General features: G+C 41.4%; 1 protein-coding gene across 1 annotated transcript in view; it reads left to right on the plus strand.

Moving 5' to 3' along the window:
* Positions 1–21358, plus strand: part of LOC147673430 (excitatory amino acid transporter 5-like) — a 169410-nt gene that overhangs the window by 124379 nt on the left and 23673 nt on the right. The window contains exons 4-7 of the mRNA XM_086946352.1: positions 8956–8998; positions 16405–16624; positions 18916–19015; positions 21025–21258. Of these exons, the coding sequence (XP_086802478.1) occupies positions 8956–8998; positions 16405–16624; positions 18916–19015; positions 21025–21258 (597 nt within the window). The remainder of the gene's footprint in view (positions 1–8955; positions 8999–16404; positions 16625–18915; positions 19016–21024; positions 21259–21358) is intronic.

Consider the following 21358-nt stretch of genomic DNA (forward strand, 5'->3'; position numbering starts at 1 on the left):
AAAAAACAGAAGAAATTTCTTCCCTTGCGTATTGCATCCCACCCTCCTCCCCAATTAAAGTGACCAAATATTGAAGCCCCGCTGCCCAGTAGTACATTTTAAAATTCGGAATGGCCCAACTACCTTTTTCTTTAGGGTGAGTCAAAAACTTGAGAGCCCTCCTAGTTTTACAGCCGGCCCAGAAAAATCTAGTTATCATCTCATCAATCAACTTAATGATTTCCGAATTTGAGTGGGATGGCCTGAAAGAGATATAACACTTTGGAAAGAAACATCATTTTGACATTATTCCTGCTGTTTATGGACAGATGCAGAAGTTTATTACTTTCTCTGACACTGCGATTCAGAACAAGGATCCTCTACCTTTTGTCATATCCATATTTTTAGTACCTCAGGGCCCAACCTTTTTTAGACAGAGGCGGAATCAGGGGGACAGGATACCTGGGAAAATGGAGAGGGGCAAATCCAAACCAGGAACAAGGGTATTTCATTACAAGAAGGAGGGTTTACAAACGATAATACATAGTCAAAATCAAATAACCTCTCATAGATGTGAATCTATTCCTATTTACAACTTGTCAAAACACATACTTACTGATGCAGAGTTAAGTATACTTCTGAAGGGAATTTGTCATTTGTTCCTGTAGTCATACAGAATCCAGTTGAAACCAAGATGGAAATCTTGCAGTTTCTACGTAAAATCAGATTAATAATCTTTTTCTCTGAAACCAATGATTTGAATGAGACCAATGTGAGTGGCTTTAAAAATAAATCATCTTTTTGCCCTGAGAGTTCCACGATGCCTATAGAAATTTTGACTTTTGAAGAACAAGTTCTGAGAGAGATAGATGTACTCAACGGCAAAATAACTTTCTATAAATCAAATTGCTCTAAGGCAGAGATTACAGCCATAAGAAATGTATCTGAGAATCCCACTACAGTTATTAAACCAGCCGATAAAGACGGGGGATAGTGTTGTGGGACAGTGAGGCGTATGACAGAGAAGTAATGAGGCAGCTCAATAATACCTCCCATTACAGACAAATTCAAGATAATCCCACTCCACGCTTGCGAGCGCAAATTTTACATCTCACTACTGAAGCTTTGGAGGGAGGATGGATTTGTAAAAAAGAATACGAGTGTCTGAATACCACTACTTACGAAACCCCGAATATATATGTTTTACCAAAGATGCATTAAAATATTGACCAGCCACCTGGGAGACCAATCATCTCTGCTTGCGGTTCACTATTGGAACCTGCAGCAAAATATATAGATTACTTCCTGAAACCTTTTGTCATAAAAACAAGAGGATATGTTAGAGACACCATGGATCTAATTTCAAAAATAGAGAATCTCCCTTTTGATAAGGAAAATCTACTTTTGGTCTCATTTGACATTGAAAGTTTATACACCAACATTCCCCAATAAGAAGCCCTAGTTGTGTTTAGAAACACTCTAGATCAGAGGATTGACCTCATCAGGTACCAACAGAATTCATTACATCTTTGACGACCCTATGTTTGAAGAATACTTATTTTAACTTCAAAGACAGTCTCTTTTTACAAGTTAAAGGGGTAGCCATGGGGTGTAGTTTTGACCCCGAGATAGCGAATCATGTTATGGATTGCTTTGAAAATCAGTAGATTTACAATCCTGCCAACCCCTTTAAACTATACACTGCACAATGACTGCGTTCCATTGTTGATATTCTGATGGTTTGGGAAGGGGATTGATATACCCTTCAACGGTTCCAGAGTTGGTTAAATACCAGGACCCCTGACCTTAAGTTTACGATGTCCTGCAGTAATGGAAAGATTAACTTTTTAGACGTCTGGATTTTCAATAAAAATGGCAAGCTAGAAGTCAGCCTATACACCAAACCAACTGACTGCAACACATTGCTTCACTTCACGAGCGGACTGCCGCGAAGCTTAAAGGAGAAATTGCCCTATGGGGAATTTCTCAGAATCCGCCGTAAGTGTACTAAGAGAGAAAACTACTTTATGAACGCCGAGATCCTGCAAAATAAACTGGTTGATAGAGGTTATCCAAAGAAATTGGAGAGAACAGCGCTCAAACAAGCATGGTTTACCATAATAGAAGAACTATTGACCCCTAAACCTAAGTCAGACTTCAATCCTTTGACTTGCGTACTAACATACAATCCTAAGGTAAACACAATTAAAAAGATCGTGTTGTGCAATTGGAAACTGATGAGTCACCTAGGCATTCCTAAACTGATGCTTTCTTTCCGTAAAGGAAAGAACCTCGACTAAAGTTTGGTCAAAGCAACACGACCAACACAGACTACAAAGGACTTACAGGGAATGATGGGACTCGCACCATTGATTGGGCAATTCAAATGTAATAACTGTACAGCATGCTCAATGATGAATGACTCCAAATCTATCATGATCAATGGTAAGAAAACATATACAACACAGTCTCTCTAACTGCAACACAATAAACGTGATTTACTGCCTGAAATGTCCGTGTGAGAAGGTCTAAATAGGACAAAATATCCAACCTGTTAAAGTGCGCATTTTGCAGCATAGGTCTAGACTAAGGGGCCCATTAGGATGACGGGGCGGAAAAGCGGGCCCATTAGGCGACCGGGGCGGAAAAGCGGCGGACGGTCTTTCCATCCGCCACAGACCCCCCCAGCCATGATAATATGGCAGGGTTCATTCCTGCACGGATGGCGGGCGGGTCACCCCCGCCAGGCCGGCGGTGGGTACTGCCGGCCTGGCGGGGGCGATCCGCCCGCCATCCTAATGGACCCCTAAGATGCAACACACAGGGTGCCGGCTAGTACAACATTATCAGCAATATAATCATAATGAGAACGAGATCCAATGATCAGTATTGATCATGGTTCAGAATACTAATAAATCGAACCTACAAATGACCCTTAACAAACTAGAATCAAGAAACACCAAAGGGTCCTGACTCTACTCAGTAAGGCTGAGTCAATATAATAACAAAACGGAACAAAATTGCCAATACTGAGCAAAACTCCAAAAACTTTTTAATAACCAGTCCTACGACTAAATCATACAGGTCCCCACATTTTAATAAACCATCAGTTATTTTATTTAACAAGTCTCATACAAATCACTTTAACAATAATACTTTATCTACATGTGCATCAATAATGAATACAAAATGAAGGGAAAGCTATGTACACAAAATTACATTTCATCAAGCAATCACCAACACACCACCATACACTCAATGCAAACTTTCAAACATACCTCAAACAGATTCAGCCAAACATTAATACCAAACACTCACACCATCCAAACATCACACCAGAGCGAGTAAAATAAATTGTGTGTGGCCCCAGATCTGGTGGATAACACTCACACACCCAAGGTCAAACAACCAAATAAATCATATATTCTCCTATTGAAATGTAGCAATGATTCTAAGAAATCACCATTTCCTACATCCAACAACTAAATCATTACATCAATAAATCAATTGTATAACATGGTTTGTTTGACAAGGGAGACAAAAGGTCGACGCGTTTCAAACCCAACTGTTTGTCGGGTTCTCATCAGGACCGTAAAGTTCTTATTTACTATACAGATCAGATCTATTACTTCAACACTTCAAGGATATTAGAGTTCAATAGCTGAACTTGTGTGCGTGGTCCCTGTTGTTAATTGCTGGTATCAAGGTAACCTCACTAGCAAGTCCGGAAGTCCGTAGGGCATTTTGTAGCTGCCATCATTGGTGTCTGGCCTGTCTCCACTGCCCCAGGACCACAATACATCCCATCCAAGAATGGCCGATCAGGTCATACAGAGTCCCTCATCCAGGAGAGAAAATTCACATTGGTCTCCAACTTTACTGCTTGGTGGCGAGCCTCGTGAAGTGGAAACCCTCTTTTTCTTCCCGTAATATGGCTTCTTTGTTACAACTGAGTAGCGGGTCTTTTGCAGCAAAGCACTGTGATTTCTTTGTCCTCCTTAGTTTGTCGTGGCATTCAGACAATGCCACGAGATGACCTGGGTCAAGCTTGCAATTTTGAAGCAGACCAGTAAAAATACCAAAAAGAATCTAAACTGGCTTGTTTTCTACGTGGGGCCAAAATATATGTAAACCCTGGATCTGATGCCTTTGCCTTGCTCAAGAAATCTGTTAGCCCATGGTCTCTCCCCCATATAGTATAGTGCCTTAAACACCCTGGGTTGAAGACCTACATAGAAATGATCCCCTTTCTCCAGTAATCCACCCCATAAGTGAATATTTAAGTCACTACAAATGATGATCAGGGTAGGCCACAATGCCATTTCTTTATCCAACCAATTAAAAACCCCTGGAACATCTTTGACCGGTCCATATACTGAGCACAGTGTGAAAACCGTACCTGCATAACAACACTACATAATCACCCATCTTCCAGAGCTATGGGCATGAGTTTGCTTAAACCTAAAAATATTATTTCGCACTAGAATGGCTACCCCTTGTGTCCTTGTCCCTTGTGTCATGGAATCAATCACCAGGTAACCCAGTGATTCCAGCAGGTGTTTCTTTACCCCTTCTATGTGTATTTCATGCAGGCATGATATATCAGCTCGTAGTAAGTATAAGGCAACCCTTTGCCTCTTGAGCCTGTCATTCATCCCTTTAATATTTAGTATAGCTATACAGATCTTAACCATGACAAGATATCTGACTGCACATAACTTAATCCCAAATTCAGCATATATACCAAGGCTAACTAAAACAAAATACACACTACTGCTCTCTGATTTTCCTATACATATTAGAAGTTTCCATAGAACCACCAGTTATTCTACCATCATATCTCTCTCCTTGTGTTGCAACCAACCCCCTCCCCAAAGCCCCCCCAACAAGACCCCATTCCCCTTCCCGCCATCTCACCCCACACAACCCTGGGTCTCTAACCACCACCATGAAGAAGTAATGTCTGCCATTACCTGAGTGTTCCCTCCTGGTAACACCTCAATCACTCTCCCCCCAGCATAAGACCTTCAAGCATCTCCCCATCAACCCCAAATCAATCCCTCAGACCTGCTGTACCCCGTCCATAGAAAAGGCAACCATATTAGCATACAACAATCAACAATATGCTGTTATCAACATAAGCTTTCCCCACATCACTGCAATTTTCTCGTGACTCTAATGTCTCTATGGCTGACCCTGAGGAGAGTTCTTGCAGGTACTCCTTGACTTTTATTTTGGAGACAAATGTTCAAATCTTTCCTCTAGATATCATTTTCAGACAGGCCAGATTCATTCGATACACTTCACAGCCAGGAAGCTGAAATGGCTTGATGAGTTGCCTTAACCTCTGTCTTCTTTCTGTAGCATGGCAGAAATCAGGTTGGGAAAAAAGCTATAACCATCAAAGCTCCTCCTGGCTTAGGAACAGGCTTTTTAAAAAATTGCTTGTTGGAGTAAGAGGTTGCCAAAATAAACGAAAATTGCTCTAGGTCTGTCTGATTGTGCCTCTTGTGACTGTCTCAGCATCTCAGGAAAACGGTGTACACGCTGCATCTCCAGATCCCACTTACACTTTGTGTGGCCTAGCAATGCCCCTTCAACAGGTTTGGCATGAAGGTTCTGATATTGCCCCTTCCACTCCTTCTGCAACCTCTAGGAATCTCAAGTTGTTTATTCGCTGTCTATTTCCGAAATCTTCCATTTTGCACATTACATCTACGAATTGCGATTCATGGGTATCACTCTGACCTTTCACTGAGGCGATATCCCTCTACAGTGCACTGACTCGCTCTTCTACACAAGCGATCCTGTCTCCGATTTCAGAGCATGTTTGATTCAGTTTCCTTATAGCCCCATGCAGTTTTTTGTGTTTAAGCAGGCATTTCAATTGTGGCTACAAGACTCTTCTTGAAGTTGCTTTATGGAGCTATAGTTGAGCACCAGCTTGGGCTCCCCAAACTCTTCTGGTCCAGCTCTAGAAGACTGTCACCGCCTTTTTTGCAATGACCCATGCCCATCATGTTCATCAGAGTACATCTGCTGGGCTGACGAGTTGTCTCATTTCAGGGTATGTGCGTTCGGGTAGACTTCCTGTGATGCTCTCCCTTTTGAGCTTTCTCTTTGCGGCTTTGTTTTCCTCACCATTAAACAGAGTTCATTTTGAGCACTGTTGGAGTTATCACCTGATCCCCAAGTATGTGGTTTGATTTTGGACTCACTGACGTTCGTATTAGATATTCCTGACTCCTCGATGAGCAAAACAAATGTTTCTACATCATCCATGGAACCCACATTCTCCTCTGAGCCACCGGGGTTAGCTTCAGGTGAGCTTGTGCTCTGGTCTTAGAGATAAAATCCAGAGCTCCAGAACGGACAAAACTCACCGTACTCTCAGTGCCAGATTTAGGCAATTTGAGAGGCTCAGCTCTATCTGTCATAGATGTTTCATAGTCAATATTGGCCTCCCGACACATTCTCTTTTTCCTGGTCAGTCCCCACACTAAAGTGCACACTAGTTGCAGTCTCTGTGGTCTCCACCACTTGGTGCTTGTCAGAGACCTCTAACCCTGGCCTGGACTCAAGACGTTTTTCAGTTCCTTCCAGGGACTGTAGAGAGGATACGCTCTCTGATGTTGGCACCATACTGTGGCCACAGACTCCATCTTGCACCTCCGCATGCTCCACTGCTGTGTCCACTCTCCCTTCTACATTGAGGAATCGTGGAGCTGATGCTGGGATACCCAAAACCTTTGCACTCGAGAATTGCGACTGGCTGATTAAACTGAGTTGTCCACGCTGTGTTTCTCTGTAGTTAGCTCCATTTTTTGCTTCATTGTGTAACCCCTAAGGTGCCGGTTCTTTCTGCAAACCGCTCACCTGTCTTTTCACTGCGCCCATAATTTTCGAGTAGATGTGCCCAGTTGTGTATAGAGGGGCCGTGTTGACAGCCAATTCCTGGGATTGCCTGGTGCTTTTCGAAGGCATGTTTTCCACCCCTCATATACTCCAACAAATTGCGGCTGCATGTGGCGTACGCTGTGGACCTGTAAGAGGGCGGCACTCTGAGTGCTGCATTGGGCACCTCCCCGCATCCTGTTGCAGGGACCCCCCACTCGGAGAGTCCCTCCTACATCCAGCGCCTCTGTTGTGTCATTTCCGGTGCGCAGTGGGCTGGGGCCAGTACTTTTACTCTACCTCACCCAATGGCCACCCTCTTTGTCCCCTGTTGGACACGCTGTTGAGCTGAGGGAAATGATACTAAGTTGCCATAATCCTTATATGTAATAAACCTGCAGCAAACTGTATTTCCCATCAAAACTTGTGTGGACTGTTTATTTGCGCAAAAGACGCAATTGATGGACAGAATGCTTGACAATACAAACATTCACCCCCAGTCACAAGAATCTGGGTTAAATCCATCATTCTTTTGCTCACCACACCACCCCAGTTTGGACCCAGACATATGCAAATCAGTCTTAACCCTGTTCCTTGTGGGAACAGTCCAGCACAAACTGCCAAGCCAGGTCCGCCCTGGACCGCAAGCAAGCATCCTGGGACCGGTTTCAGGGCACCACCCTCCATCAGCCAGGCTAGCTTGAATCCACTGGTGTAGTGAGCACGGGGCCCACGTCTGGGCATACCCTTCCCACTTAGGGCGACATATGCAAAAGAAACAATTGATGGACGGAATGCTGGACAATGCAAACATTCATCCCCAGTGACAAGGATCTGGGTTAAATCCATCATTCTTTTGCTCACCACACCACCCCAGTTTGGACCCAGACATATGCAAATCAGTCTTAACCCTGTTCCTTGTGGGAACAGTCCAGCACAAACTGCCAAGCCAGGTCTGCCGTGGACCGCAAGCAAGCATCCTGGGAACAGTTTCAGGGCATCACCCTCCATCAGCCAGGATAGCTTGAATCCACTGGTGTAGTGAGCATGGGGCCCACGTCTGGGCATACCCTTCCCACTTAGGGCGACATATGCAAAAGAAACAATTGATGGACGGAATGCTGGACAATGCAAACATTCATCCCCAGTGACAAGGATCTGGGTTAAATCCATCATTCTTTTGCTCCCAGGATGCTCGTTTCCGGTCCAGGGAAGACCTGGCTTGGCAGTTCGGGCTGGGCTGTTCCCATGAGGCACAGGGTCAAAACTGATTTACATATAGCTGTGTTTGAACTGGAGTGGCGAAGATAGCTAAATAATGATGATGGATTCAACCCAGATCTGTGACTGGGGGTGAGTGTCTGAAAGGTTTCAGCGCTCCGTCCATCATCTCCTTGTGTTTGCTTTGTTTATTTTGCGCAGCGCGACTATTATTGCTAAGCGGGGGATTGCCGAAATCAACACTATGTGCTGCCAACAGCTCCTGCATCTCATCGTAGAATCTGCTAGGAAACACTGATTGCTACAAACAAAACCTAGACCCCCTGGAGCTCCTATGCCTCTACCTGGAGATCGGCCTTTCTAGCAGGAATAGTCAACATGCCACAGAGTTACTTGTTTCTCCTGTTTTCCTGACTAGCAACAATATATCTCCAAAAGCAATCAGTCTGGGTGGGTGCGGTTTGTTAGGTGCTTCACTGTCGCCATCTTAATTTAGGACACAAAGCAGGTCCAATTGCTTCCAGTATATTAAGGGCTCTAAAACAAATGACCTTGGAACTTGAGATTATATTGCTGAGTAGGTGAGCATCTAGTTTCCTGACACTGGATATACAGCCAATTTGTAGTTACCCATTTCTCAGTTGCCTGTGTACATATGTTGTTGTGTAGGTTTCTGACTGTGATATTCATAAATATATTCTAAACCTTTTTCTGGGGCTCAGATGCCAGCACTTATGGCAGTGACATACTGAGATGAAGGAGGTTGCTTACATCTTTCAGGAAAGTGATAAAGTAATTGTACCAACAAAGTTTGAAAATCAATTCAAAAGAAAAGCAATCTTTTTTTCTTAAATATTACAGAAACATGTTTCCTGCTAATCTGATCGAAGCGTCATTCCAACAGGTACGTTATATTTATACATTTAAAAGTATTTAGAAATTATTATATGAAAAGGGGAACAACTGTAAATCTGAATGGAGATTAGACCATATGCAGGATGGTGCATACTCCACTTTTAAATAGCTTACAGTTCATTTGAAAACTTTATTATGTTATGTTAGAATATTTGTTACAGTACGTTTACCCTGGGGTGTCTTGATGCTGGCTTAACAGAGAGCAGAGGTGAAACAGATAGAAGCATAAGGGTAAAAACCCAGTATTTTAGAAGCCTTCTGCAAACCTGTAGAGAAGGTGCCGACCATAAGTGTATCAGCAGCAAATTCCATTGCTTGGTTTCTCCAGCAAGGAAGCTGCTTCCACCCCATTTAGTTTGCTTGAATCTGAAGGTGGTAGCTTTGTAGGATCCAGTTGATCTAAGGTTCCTGTGGGGAATAAACCAAGAAATGGACTTTCCCAGAAAATCTAGTCCTGTGGCATCAGAGCCTTGAAAATGACGCAGAGTGCTTAACACTATCGCTGCTGATGGTTTTCCCCTCCTGTGCTGAGAATCTTTGATTACCATTGTTCATGACGAGCTCAGCTCGTCATCAGCACAGCTCAACCGTACCTCATGACGAGCTCAGCTCGTCATGAGCATCGAAGGGGTTAAAATATGATACAGCTCTTGATCTTTAGCCAATATAGATCTTTGATCGCTTGAGAGACTGGTGGTGTTTTGGGAGGTCAAGAAGTAATCTGGCAGCAGAGTTTTATAAAACCTGAAGCTTCTTGAGATATTTTGCCTGTAGATTAATGTAAAGTCTATTACAATAATCCAATTTAGGGAGGATTAAAGATGGTATGACTGTTTTTCTGGAATTAATGGGAAGAAAATGTATAACTTTTCTTATGATTCGGAAAGTGTTGTGAGAAAATGATAGGATTGTGTTGACTTGTTTGCTGAAATCAAGCTTATCATCGAACATCACCCCAAGGATTTTGGTCTTTGTGGTAGGTTGGGGTAACGTGCCCAAATCCTATGGCCAGCTAGCGGTAGACCAGAAATGGGGATTGTTTTCCAGGAGAATCACTTCAGTTTTATCTGAATTAAGTTTGAGACACTGCTTACTCATACATGAGCCAATTTCTCTAATACAATTATGGAGCTGATGACTAGTGAAATTGGTGTCATTAGAAGTAGATAGAACAATCTGCGTGTCATCCATGTATGAGGTAACAGAGAAACCAAAGGATTTAATCAGGGGGGCGAGTTCTCCTACATATATAGTAACCAGGGTGGGGCTAAGCGATAATCCCTGTGGTACCCCACAAGGCAAAGAGAAGGTGCTGGAGCTGAAATTATCCAGTTTCCCGATCTTTTCTCTGTTCTTTAAAAATTATTTAAGTATCTCTAAGGATATGCTTTTTATGCCTAAGTCCTTCAGGCGGGAGATCAGCTTAGGGTGGTCTATGGTATCGAAGGCCGCAGACAGATCCAGTAGGATCAGAGCGGCCGTTCCTCCTCCATCTAAGATGAATTTTAGTTCATCAGTGGCTTCAATCAGAGCCGTCTCCCTGCTGTGTTCCGATCGGAATCCAAATTGTGTTGGATCTAATAGATCGTTCTCGTCCATAAATTGAGGCAGTTGACTATTCATGACTTTTTCAATTTATTTTGCTGGAAATGAGAGTGTGGAAATAGGTCACAGATAACATTTTCATAAAAAATCACATACCAGCAGCATAAGCTATTATTTCTCCTGTTCAGGTTAATATTTTTAAGAGCACAGTCTTCTTTGGGTATCAAGATGCTGGAACAACATTTGTAGCCTAGAATTCACAGAGGCCAAATAATGGTCTTCAGTATCTTATGGAAATGATGACTTGCAGAAGTTTCCCAGCCCATCAGAAGCGTGTCCATAGTTAACGCAGCACCAGTGCCTTCCGCTCTGATTTCATTAAATGGGGTAACAAAATGGGTTATGAAAGTGGAGCTTGCGTTTTCATGCTCAGATAAGGAGCACCATGGGTACATCTGAGAGCATTGTTCGCAATGCGTCAGAGCTTGATTTTAGAGGTTTGCTCTTGGAGGCCTTTGTAAGTTCTGCAATGAATGTGTAAAATGTACAATGAATGGAAGCCTAAGTGGTACTGCCATCCCCCAATGATCATAAAAGCCCCTCACCACCTTCCCTGATGCTTGGACCCACCCAAAATATAATCCTAACCCTCCTTAACAGAGTCACCACCACACCGACATGGCTGGCAACGAAACACACCAAGGATACAACTCATCCTCCAAGTACAATGGGCCTTGGTACATTTGAGGGCCTCTTTATGAGACTGTTCGTGTCGCTCATGCACCATGCAATGTGTTGCAGGAGCGATGCAAACTTTAAGACAGATTTCTGAAGTCACGCAAAGCCACTTTGCGTGGCTCCGAGTGACTGAAAAAATCTGGAGTAACGCAATGCAGTGCAAATCTCTCTGATTCGATGCATCCCCAGATTTACAGGAACTTGTAAGCCTGGGTAGCGCCAAAATCTTAGACCTGCCCACGAAGAACGCGTACCATTTAACGAAGCCAGAATAAAGGCACACGTGGTCGCACTTCACAGGACCGCCTATCGAAATAGGACCTTCAGCTTTGAGATCATCTCAAGTAATAGACTAATTATGGGACCCCAAGATTATCACTCTGGGGAAGAACCCATGGATCAGTTTGATCCTAAACTGAGATCTAAATAAACCATTAAAAATAAACTGCTAGCACAGTTTACACACATGTAAGTGCCTTGGAGTAAAAATAGTTTCTCATTAGAAGTTTGAAAGAAACAATGATTGGACCAGTAACAAGAGTGAGTGGCCGAACAGTGATTATGAGTTTCTCCCTGAACACCTTTGAGCAAGTGGAATTTGGCCAGAGAATAGATCTCAGAAGTGGAAAAGCCAATGGCAAATTGAATGGAAATACCTATCTCTACAAGTGTTCCCCATGTCCAGCCCCCAGAACTCATTATAGTACAGTAATACTGCACCCGGGACGCTTTGCTCACTGCAGTATTAGGACTTCAAGGGTGCAGGTTGGGAGTCCTGCAAAACTTGTAATTTGTATTTCTGTCTGTAAATGACCTACAAGATAGCTGCCTACACAGTCTGAACATATATATGTTCACTAGGGAACTACCTTTTTTATTCTAATACCTATCAACCCAGGAGATTTTGGTGTTAGGCTGCTACCTTTGGAGCAGCCTCCTGCCTTCCTACCCCTTTAATGCCCCTTCTAGTTGCAGATAATTGTTATATGAAAGAATTGTATAAAAACCTTTAAAAACAAGCCCAGTGCAGACTGAAAGAGGCGGTCTTTCACTGAGAGCAGCCAATGAAAATTGCTGGACAGTGTGATAAGCCAATGAGAGGCTAGAGGGTGCGGCTGAGCATCTGGCAGTGCCTTCCTCTTTCCTGCCTGGAAGAAACTCTAGGGTTGGTCAGTTGTGAGTGCGAAGGAAAACAATCTGGCCACTGCATGAATGCTTTCGAATGAGACCAGGGGTACTCTTGCAGAAGAGGTTGTCCCGCAGGAGAAGGGAAACCTTTACCCAGGTAGATACACAACTCCCAGCCCAGGACAGTAGAAGAAAAAGGCTTTACTGTTTTCACTTTGCCCTGAACAAAATGTTAGTCCTATAAATGTTGTCACAGAGGACAAGATTCAAAGCAACATATGATGTCTACAGCATGAATATAAATGTACTAGATAAGCAGTTGGTTGGCAGAATTTTAAGATTAGGTTCATAAATAGATATGTTAGCTTCTCAGAGCATACATTTACTGCATTCTTCAATTTTTTACCACGTGAACAACAATTTTGACTTATGAAGCTGCTATAGTGAAAAAAAGTCAGCAGATAGCATGGATAACGCTTTGGCCTCATTAAAAGTTAAGGGCTAAATTCTGAATGCTGGGCAAACATTTGTGGAATCTTTAATGCAATGAAACGCCACAGAACCCGCTATGATGTTGCACGCTTCCATTCTCCATCTAAATTGGGGATAGTCTTACACTATATCGCCTGTTGTAGTATTTAATGTGTCCATGGAAACACCTTTCTGTTGATAATTATGTGACTTACTCAATCCTATTATTTGTACAACTGTAACTGCATCTGCTTCAAAAGAGCAACCAGGAAATGATTTGCAAGATAACAAGGGCAAGCCATCACTTTTTAAGTTCTTAGGTAGCTTTGCACCCTTTTACTAATAATAGCTCTAATATTATTTGACCATCTCTGGCAAATGTTGGCATATTTTAAAAGATGTGTTATCATCAATGTTCCTTTCCAAAGAATTTAGCCAATTACTCACTGAATGATGTAGGATGTATATCTACTAAAAAACTGTTAAAAAGTACTCAGTTATGTACCATAATGATTACCTAAACGTTGTTAGTTACCCATGGTTTGCATTTAGTGAAGTCGCAAGTGGTGAGTAGGATGTTTGGTTTTCAGACTCAGGGTAGTCTGTATCTTGCTTTTATTGACTTGAAGACAGCTTTTGATTTAATCCCCAGATCTAAGCTATGGCAAGTATTGAATGACATGGGAATTCCTTCTCCTATCCTGAACATAGTCATCCGACTCCACAAAATAATTTCGCTCGGATAAGATGGGGAATACAGGGGCAGCTTACTGACCGCATTCCTGTTAGTAGGGCATGCATCCTGGTGCCCACCCTGTTTTCACTTTACATGAATGAAATCGTAAGCTTTTTATCTCAAGAGCCGGCTGAAGTCCCGATTTTAGGTGGAGAGAAGGTAGTGATCCTCTTATTTGCAGACGACACCCTATTTGTGTCCAAAACTTCAGCAGGGCTGCAGTCACTATTAAACAGATTTCACCATTTGTGTACTGTTCGGGGCCTTGAAACCAATTCCAAGACAAAATTAATGGCTTTCAACCCTCACACGTCATACAAGGTTAAGCCGACGCTGGGAGGGACACCCCTGGAGAGAGTAAGTACTTTCTATTATCTAGGGGTTAAAGTCTTGAGAGAATGTCTTGGAACCCCCACTTAACAAAAATGACTTTAAAAATCACACACATGTAACAGGGGCACTAGTGAGAGAAAATCCGTCTTCTCATACTAGACCAGTTGCCCCGTTTTTAGAGATCTACGACCTTACAGCTGTTAGTTCTGCCCTGTACGGTTCCGAACTGTGGGAATTTGAAAAGATATTGGAGCTCACTAGATCGGAGCACAAATTTATAAGGAACCTAGTGATGCTGCCCCAAAGTACCCCAATATACCCACTTATGTTAGATGTGGGGCAACGTCCCATTAGCGACATTGCTAAGTTTTGGCGGATGCTATTCTGGGCCACAGTCAAGAGGCCCCCGAAGTTGCCATCTTATGCCGAAGCTATGGCAGAGGTCATCCGCTTAGATGTTTTTAACAAGGTGGGGTGGCTGAGCAACATATAGAAGCTTGTATTTGGCATAGGGCTAAAAGAAGCCTGGGAAAAAGACGACTCGCCCTTGCTTTGGAAAGCTTGATTAAAGAAGCACTACTGGGAATGGGTTGCACAGGTAGACATTGGTAGGGTCGAGAGGGGTAAACTAACTTTAGAATTCTTACTCCACAAACAGACCAGATTTCTCGAACCCTATTTTGATCTAATACAAGTAACCCAAGACAGAAAGCTCTATGCCCAATTCAGACTTGGCACGCTTCCAGTTAATGAGGTAAAAGCCAGGTGGCATACTAAAGACCAGTGCCTCAGTAAATGTCCAGGATGCGAGGCTCCTGTAGAGTCCATAGACCATGTGCTGTTTGCTTGCCCTGCTTACGCAGGTCCAAGACAGAACTGGATTAAGCCCATCTACCAGCAACTGGGCACAAGGAACTTTTTGGAAGTTCTTTGCATCTTAAAATCAGACACCTATATTTGTTTGTGAAGTAGCTAAGTTCCTTGGCCACATGTGGGGTATCAGGACAAAGTGGAAGGGAGGTCACTCAACCGGTAGCAGAGTGGCTAATAGTATCTACTTGGTCTATCCATCGAGGCATTATATAGGGGTTACACCATTACAAGCTGGTGACCAACAACCAAGGAGGCTTTAATTGTATAACTACTATTAATGTGATTTTGGGCTGTCCTAACATTGTGTGTATTTATATATTTTTTTATTCTTATCTTTTTAATCCTAGTGTTGGTCTGATGGCCATTATTTACATTTTTATGAAATTGTACTTGTCCGAATGTGTTCTTAAAATGAATTATTTTATCGAGCTGTAGTATGTGCACTTTTTGCCAAAATAAAGTAATCTATTGATTGGTTTTCAGATAATATACATATACATTTATCCAATGTCTAAGTTTATTTTTAAAGGTTTCATTTAAATAATTTTTGGAACATTTTGCCTCTGAAATGTTTTTGGGTATATCTGAGCACAGTATACCCTACTCTTTTAACACCTTGGCTGCTCTTGAACTTCCCCTTCTGTGCTGGACCATAATGTTAATGGTTGTGGTCTTGACAAGCTCAGCTCGTCATGAGCACACGAGCACCGTGCCTCATGATGAGCTCAGCTCGTCATGAGCACGAAAGGGGTTAATAATTATAAAGCTATACAACTGAAAAATGTAGTTCTGATCACAAAACCACACATTTATTCTGTAGAATAACTGCAAATGACAAAATAGCACTCAGAAAGTCAATAGTAGTACCTCTTGTTTGAATAGCATAAGTGATCTATCTATTAGTTTGGCACCAAAGCACTTTACCTGAGCTGCCTACCTTTGATATTGAAGTTCCTTGAAATTCCTCCAGTGCTCCTCCCCACCCTAATGCACAGGTTCATATGTTTACCCTTTCCATGCAAAAGACACACATACCTCTTTTCTCTTCACATTTACATAAAGATTTGATGTGGGTTGTGTCACATGATTTCATTCTCTTTGATGTTATTGTAAGGTCTAATGACTGCATCTGACCCACACTATCCATGCATGTATCTCAAATTAACCTACCCTCACAACTTGTAAAGCGCTCTGATAACTTTGGGTCTAGCTAGCGTTATATAAAACTTTAAATAAATAAATAAGGTCATGCAATGTAGTCTTTTGTAATGTCATGATTATGCTAATTGGCATGTTTTAAACCTAAAAAAGCCTCACACTTTTTGGTAACAGAATATTAACATGTATGAATCAAGATAATCTATCATTGTATAAAATGACAATACTTGATGCTGGTAAAATATTTCAATCCAAATTACAAACCTTGTGCTTAACTATCAATTTAGATATCCACTATTCTCTCGCCTATTGTGTTGCATTTCGCTTGTTCAAAATTAAACAGTTTTTTGTGTTCCCAAATAAAAATGTATTTAATTTGAATTTAATTTTTTACATCTTTTGATTTGTTATAGTATCGAACAGTTCTAATTCCTGTGGTGAAGGCTCAAGACACAAAGTACCAGAAGAAGTCCCTGAGTTTTATTTATTTTGCTCCTGACGATTCGAATCCTGAAATTCACCACCCTGTCCTCTTAGAGATTACCCCATCTCCTCAAATAAGCTACAAGACAAAGCCTGGAAGTGCCACAGAAATGAATGTCTTGGGGATTGTCATCTTCTCGGCAACCATAGGTAGAGCGAACACTCTTACACTTTTAATGTATAACTGTCCCAACCGACAGGTAAGCAGTACTTCTCAACTTAATGAAAATGCCATTAGGGATAAGTGTAGGCAAATATGTCCCATTTGGAAATCCAATCAATAACCAAAGTGCAGTTGTTAGAGTATCCTTGTCATTTTTGGAATCATGTTTAGAAAAAGGGTGTCCTTGGGGTATGACAAACAGGTAAGGGCACATCGTTCTACACCAACAGACATGATAGATGCTACTTCGAAGATTTACTTTGTTTAAAGTCTGGTTCAATATCTCTTTTAAATGCCTGCGTGGCAAAGACTAATGGACACTTACCACAGTGCTTCCCAAGAATAAATCAGATTTTTTCTTACTAGTTTGGAAATTACACTTTTACAAAATTGCCATTTTCCTGCCTAAAACTAAAAGGCTTTCCTGTTAGTGTCCAGCTGTCACTTGACCCCTGATGGCTCCTCTGTGGTGAGATATTTATTGTTCACTGACAGTGGAGAAAGGGCTCTCGGTGTGTGTTTTGGTACTCTTCCCGTAACAGGATTGCCTGGTGTTCTGCTCAGCCCCCTCCTGAGCTACAAAGGTGGCAGATTAAACTACCACCTAGATCTGCTTCTATTTCCGATTGATGTTGAGGCCTTTCTGGGCAGTGACTTCGGACTTCGCCTGCTCTGAGCTTTCCCGCCTTCGCCAAGAACCGCACCGAGACACCGATCTTTAGCAACCTGTCAGCTTGCAGCCTGCCCCGCCACTGACTCATATTCAACCACTTTTTCTCCATAAATGTATCTAAGTCAGAAGGTAAACTTTCTACCAGGATGAACCTTGTATAGCCTTAATATTTACCCTTTACAGGTCTATAGCAAGAAGTTTCTTACAATGGACACATTGAACCTAATCACAGAGTGCTGGTATTTTTATAAGCAATATTTAGGTTATAGGTATTTGTGAGTTTCAGCTCATGGTCCACACCATAAGTACATTTTTGGCTTTTTTACATTTCACTACAGTTTTCCCAGAATGCATAGAAACCTGTAAATTTTACGTTTGGAGAGATACTCTGTTGTTTGTTCAGTTTTGACATGTGAAACTTACGTGCACTTTTGTGTACAAAAAAAACAGCGGCACTTTCTAATTTTTGTAAAAATAAATAATTTCTGCATTTTAAAACCATTTCTCCTACTGCCCAACCACATGTTAGGGGTCTGCTCTTCATTGTACCTCAGTGGAATGGCATGTACTGCTACTCTTGCCTTGACACACTTTAATCACATTATTCTAGGGATGGGGGGAATCAGAAATAGGTTAAAGAATATCCACAAGTGTGGAGGATTGTTTGGTAATAAACTCACTTTGCAATCTACTCTTTCAGACGCAACCCCTCAACCCCGAATTAGAAAAGTGGTGTATATCAGACTATTTGCATATGTACATCTAACTTACATGATCATTATAACCTGACACTGAAGTCATAATTATGAGTTGAGCTGAGTGGATTTACTGCATGTTTTTTATGTTAAGTCTGCCCCACACAATCATAATACTATGCTAAAATCATAGCTGGATGTACTAGTTCTGAATTTACTGCACTTGAATTTCCTGGTGCCATTTTACCGCACCTGCTGCTTCAAAATTGTACCTGGAAAGTAAATGTGCAAAAATAAAAATCTTATTAAAATTTGCTGTTGGATCCAGAAGAGGTGAGGAATTAGCACTAGAAATGCCACCTACTCCGAGCAAGTAGTATTTTTTTTAATGAATTGCACATAGGATTAGAATATTCAATTAACATTTGTACAAATGCTTAAAGATGACACAAAATGTATTATAAATTAATTTTGTCAGACAAACACATTTTCTTAAACACAATGGGAGCACAACATCAAAATATCTCAATTAGTATTTCCTCTAATAGTAAACGAATACCACACTTTATCTGTAAAATGTTTAAATATATAAATGTAAATATTAAATCAAATCTACAACTTTTAAAAATATAAAGTACATTTTATAATATTACAAGGCATGTGAACTAGCTGTCTAGTACAATTGCTGCAGGTGTCACACCTTTACAGTGTCCACGTTTTGTCATTCAGGGCAAAAACCTTTTCTCACTAGATCTCGGTTCCCCTCACTTGCCAAAGCATGGGCCATTTAGAAACGTGTCACCTCTGTATTGGGATCTAAATGAAAACTGGTTGTTTGCAACAAAGTGTTAACTGCATGCACAACAATCCCTTTTTATTTTCTGAAAATGTACTCCACCTTTGCTTTCAGGTCTGCTTCTTGGAAAAATGGGCGACAGAGGATTACCTTTGGTAAATGTGTGTCAATGTCTCAATGAAGCTGTAATGAAAATTGTTTCAGTGGCCGTCTGGTAAGCACATTGATTGATCTATGCATTTTTTCAATCCAGAGTATTCACTAGTATGAAAATTCTTCAGATGTTATATTGGCAGTCCGGCTTAGCTCTTGATGGGCAATTGGAATTTGAGTAACCCCACAACAAAATAGTTCTTACTGTTTACCCTGAGAGAAAGTGCCCTACCAAAGGCCCATCTACCATAGGGCCGTTGTCTTCAAACATCTACAGGTCAGCTGTTTTAGGGTGGGCTTGTCAACATTTCAACAAGGCATGGTGGTCCCAGGTAAGAAACAATGTATGCTCATGGGTTAAACTGCTGTGTGCAGCTAGTTTATTTTTCATTTTCCTAAAATAAACTTCTCACTTAGGGAGTTGTGTCACAAAACAAAAAGTGCAGAGCATGTTGCCGGGAATGGTGGTCTGCCCAGCACTATTTTGTGGGGGCTCACACCACCTCAGCAGCACAACAGCCCACCTAGCTTGTGATTAATAATGGCCTGAGCACCCACATTTCAATGGACTAGTTTTATATTTAACAAGGAAAGCATAATAAATGTATAGGGCTTCGAGCAGATTTCTATGGTCTACATTAGTCTTTCTTTTTGTGCATATTTACATTACCACATCCTCTTTCTGTGAAATTGGGTCTTCAATAGAGGGCTAAAGTTGGCCATCATGGCCTTTGAAGTCTAACATGAGACTGCATTGTGAAGGTACATGCACTGTCATCAAGTGGGGTAAGTGATTGTGGGAAAGATGGTGCTACCTTGTCTGGTTTACCTCCTCGAATGTGCCATTCCCTCCCCAATTGCAAATGCCTATGCCCTTTTTTTTTTATCTGTTTGATGTTCGCTGTGTCAATATTTTACTTTAAGGTCTCCATTCTGTGAGGGACAGGCTTACTGGTGCTAATTTTACCAATACCAGAGGAATCACTTATACTTAGATTAGGGAATACCGTGGTGTATCAACCTTGACCCTGAGGATGCTCTTAAAAATGGGGAATTATCATAGTGATCATTTTCACTTCATCTGATTCCAGTGGATAATGTCTATTTTTCAGCCTTTCTTTTCACCTAATTTCTTGAACAATTTCAAGAGCGTTTAAATATAAAATAACCAAGGGGGGAAAAATGCATCTATAATGCTGTTCTATGGTAAATTTCACAAAACATAGGGCAGTAGAACAATGAAGAACCACAAGGTAAAAATAAGATATAGTTGAAGACAAACTTCCATAAAATGGTACTAGTAAAGTATTGAATAAAAAATAAATTAGTTACACCATTTCATTAAAATTACAAGGACATTGAAAGTGACAACACCTACACTCCTCAAACGCGTCAGTGACATCACAGGAAGTGACATCACATAACTGCTGACTTTTTTTTAGACACTCCATATTGAATACACGAGAGCTGCCCCATATAAACTTTTATAAAAACCCCAATTCAGTGTTACTAAATCACAGGTACTGAAAACGGTTGCCTGCAGTTGCTACTCAAAAGTACATACTTGCATTAGAAACAAATAATGAAGTATTGTAGGAAGGTCAATATGGATATGAATCTTCCTGCAAGGAACAGTCAAGACACAAATTCTCTGTCTTGGGTGGTATAATGACTAGTGCATGCCTTAATTTAATTGGTGGTATAATTGATGATCTCATATATTATGCATTGTGTGGTGTTATTAGCATTCCTTCTTATATTGACATTCTTACTTAATGCATGAAATTTCTAATTATGTTTATTGCTGACATTGCAGATGTAATTGCTGGTGCACAGTATAATTTAAGGGATGGCGTTCTTGGTTTTCTCACAGACTATGTCATGTGTGATGGCTTGTATACTTTGCTTATACGCCTAAGGTACTGCCCATTAGAAATAGTTTTCCTCATTTACAATGTCATTACTGGTGTGACCCCCAATTTAATTGATGGTGTCACAGATTTGAATGTCTACATTGTCATGAATGAGGTCAGTGACATTGTTTCTTATGATCCGTTTTTGTATCTGCAGGTACTTCCCTTTCGGCATTGTTTTCCTCATTGCTGGAAAGATTCTAGACATGGAGGATCCGGAAGTGATTGGGAGGAAACTAGGCCTCTACGCCATGACAGTGATGACGGGGCTGTTTATCCACGGCGTCATTCTTCTGCCCCTCCTTTATCTCATATTTACCAAGAAGAATCCTTTTGCATTCATCCAGGGAATACTACAAGCACTCCTGATTGCCTTGGCGACATCTTCGAGGTAAGAGATGGTTCAGAAATGTGTATATTTGTATATATACAAATCGGGCATTTGCCTCAGGTGGCTACAAGGTCCTTAGTAAAAGGTAGTGGTTACTAGA

Source organism: Lissotriton vulgaris, chromosome 12 (genome assembly GCF_964263255.1).
Source record: "Lissotriton vulgaris chromosome 12, aLisVul1.2, whole genome shotgun sequence".
Classification (NCBI taxonomy): Eukaryota; Metazoa; Chordata; class Amphibia; order Caudata; family Salamandridae; genus Lissotriton; species Lissotriton vulgaris.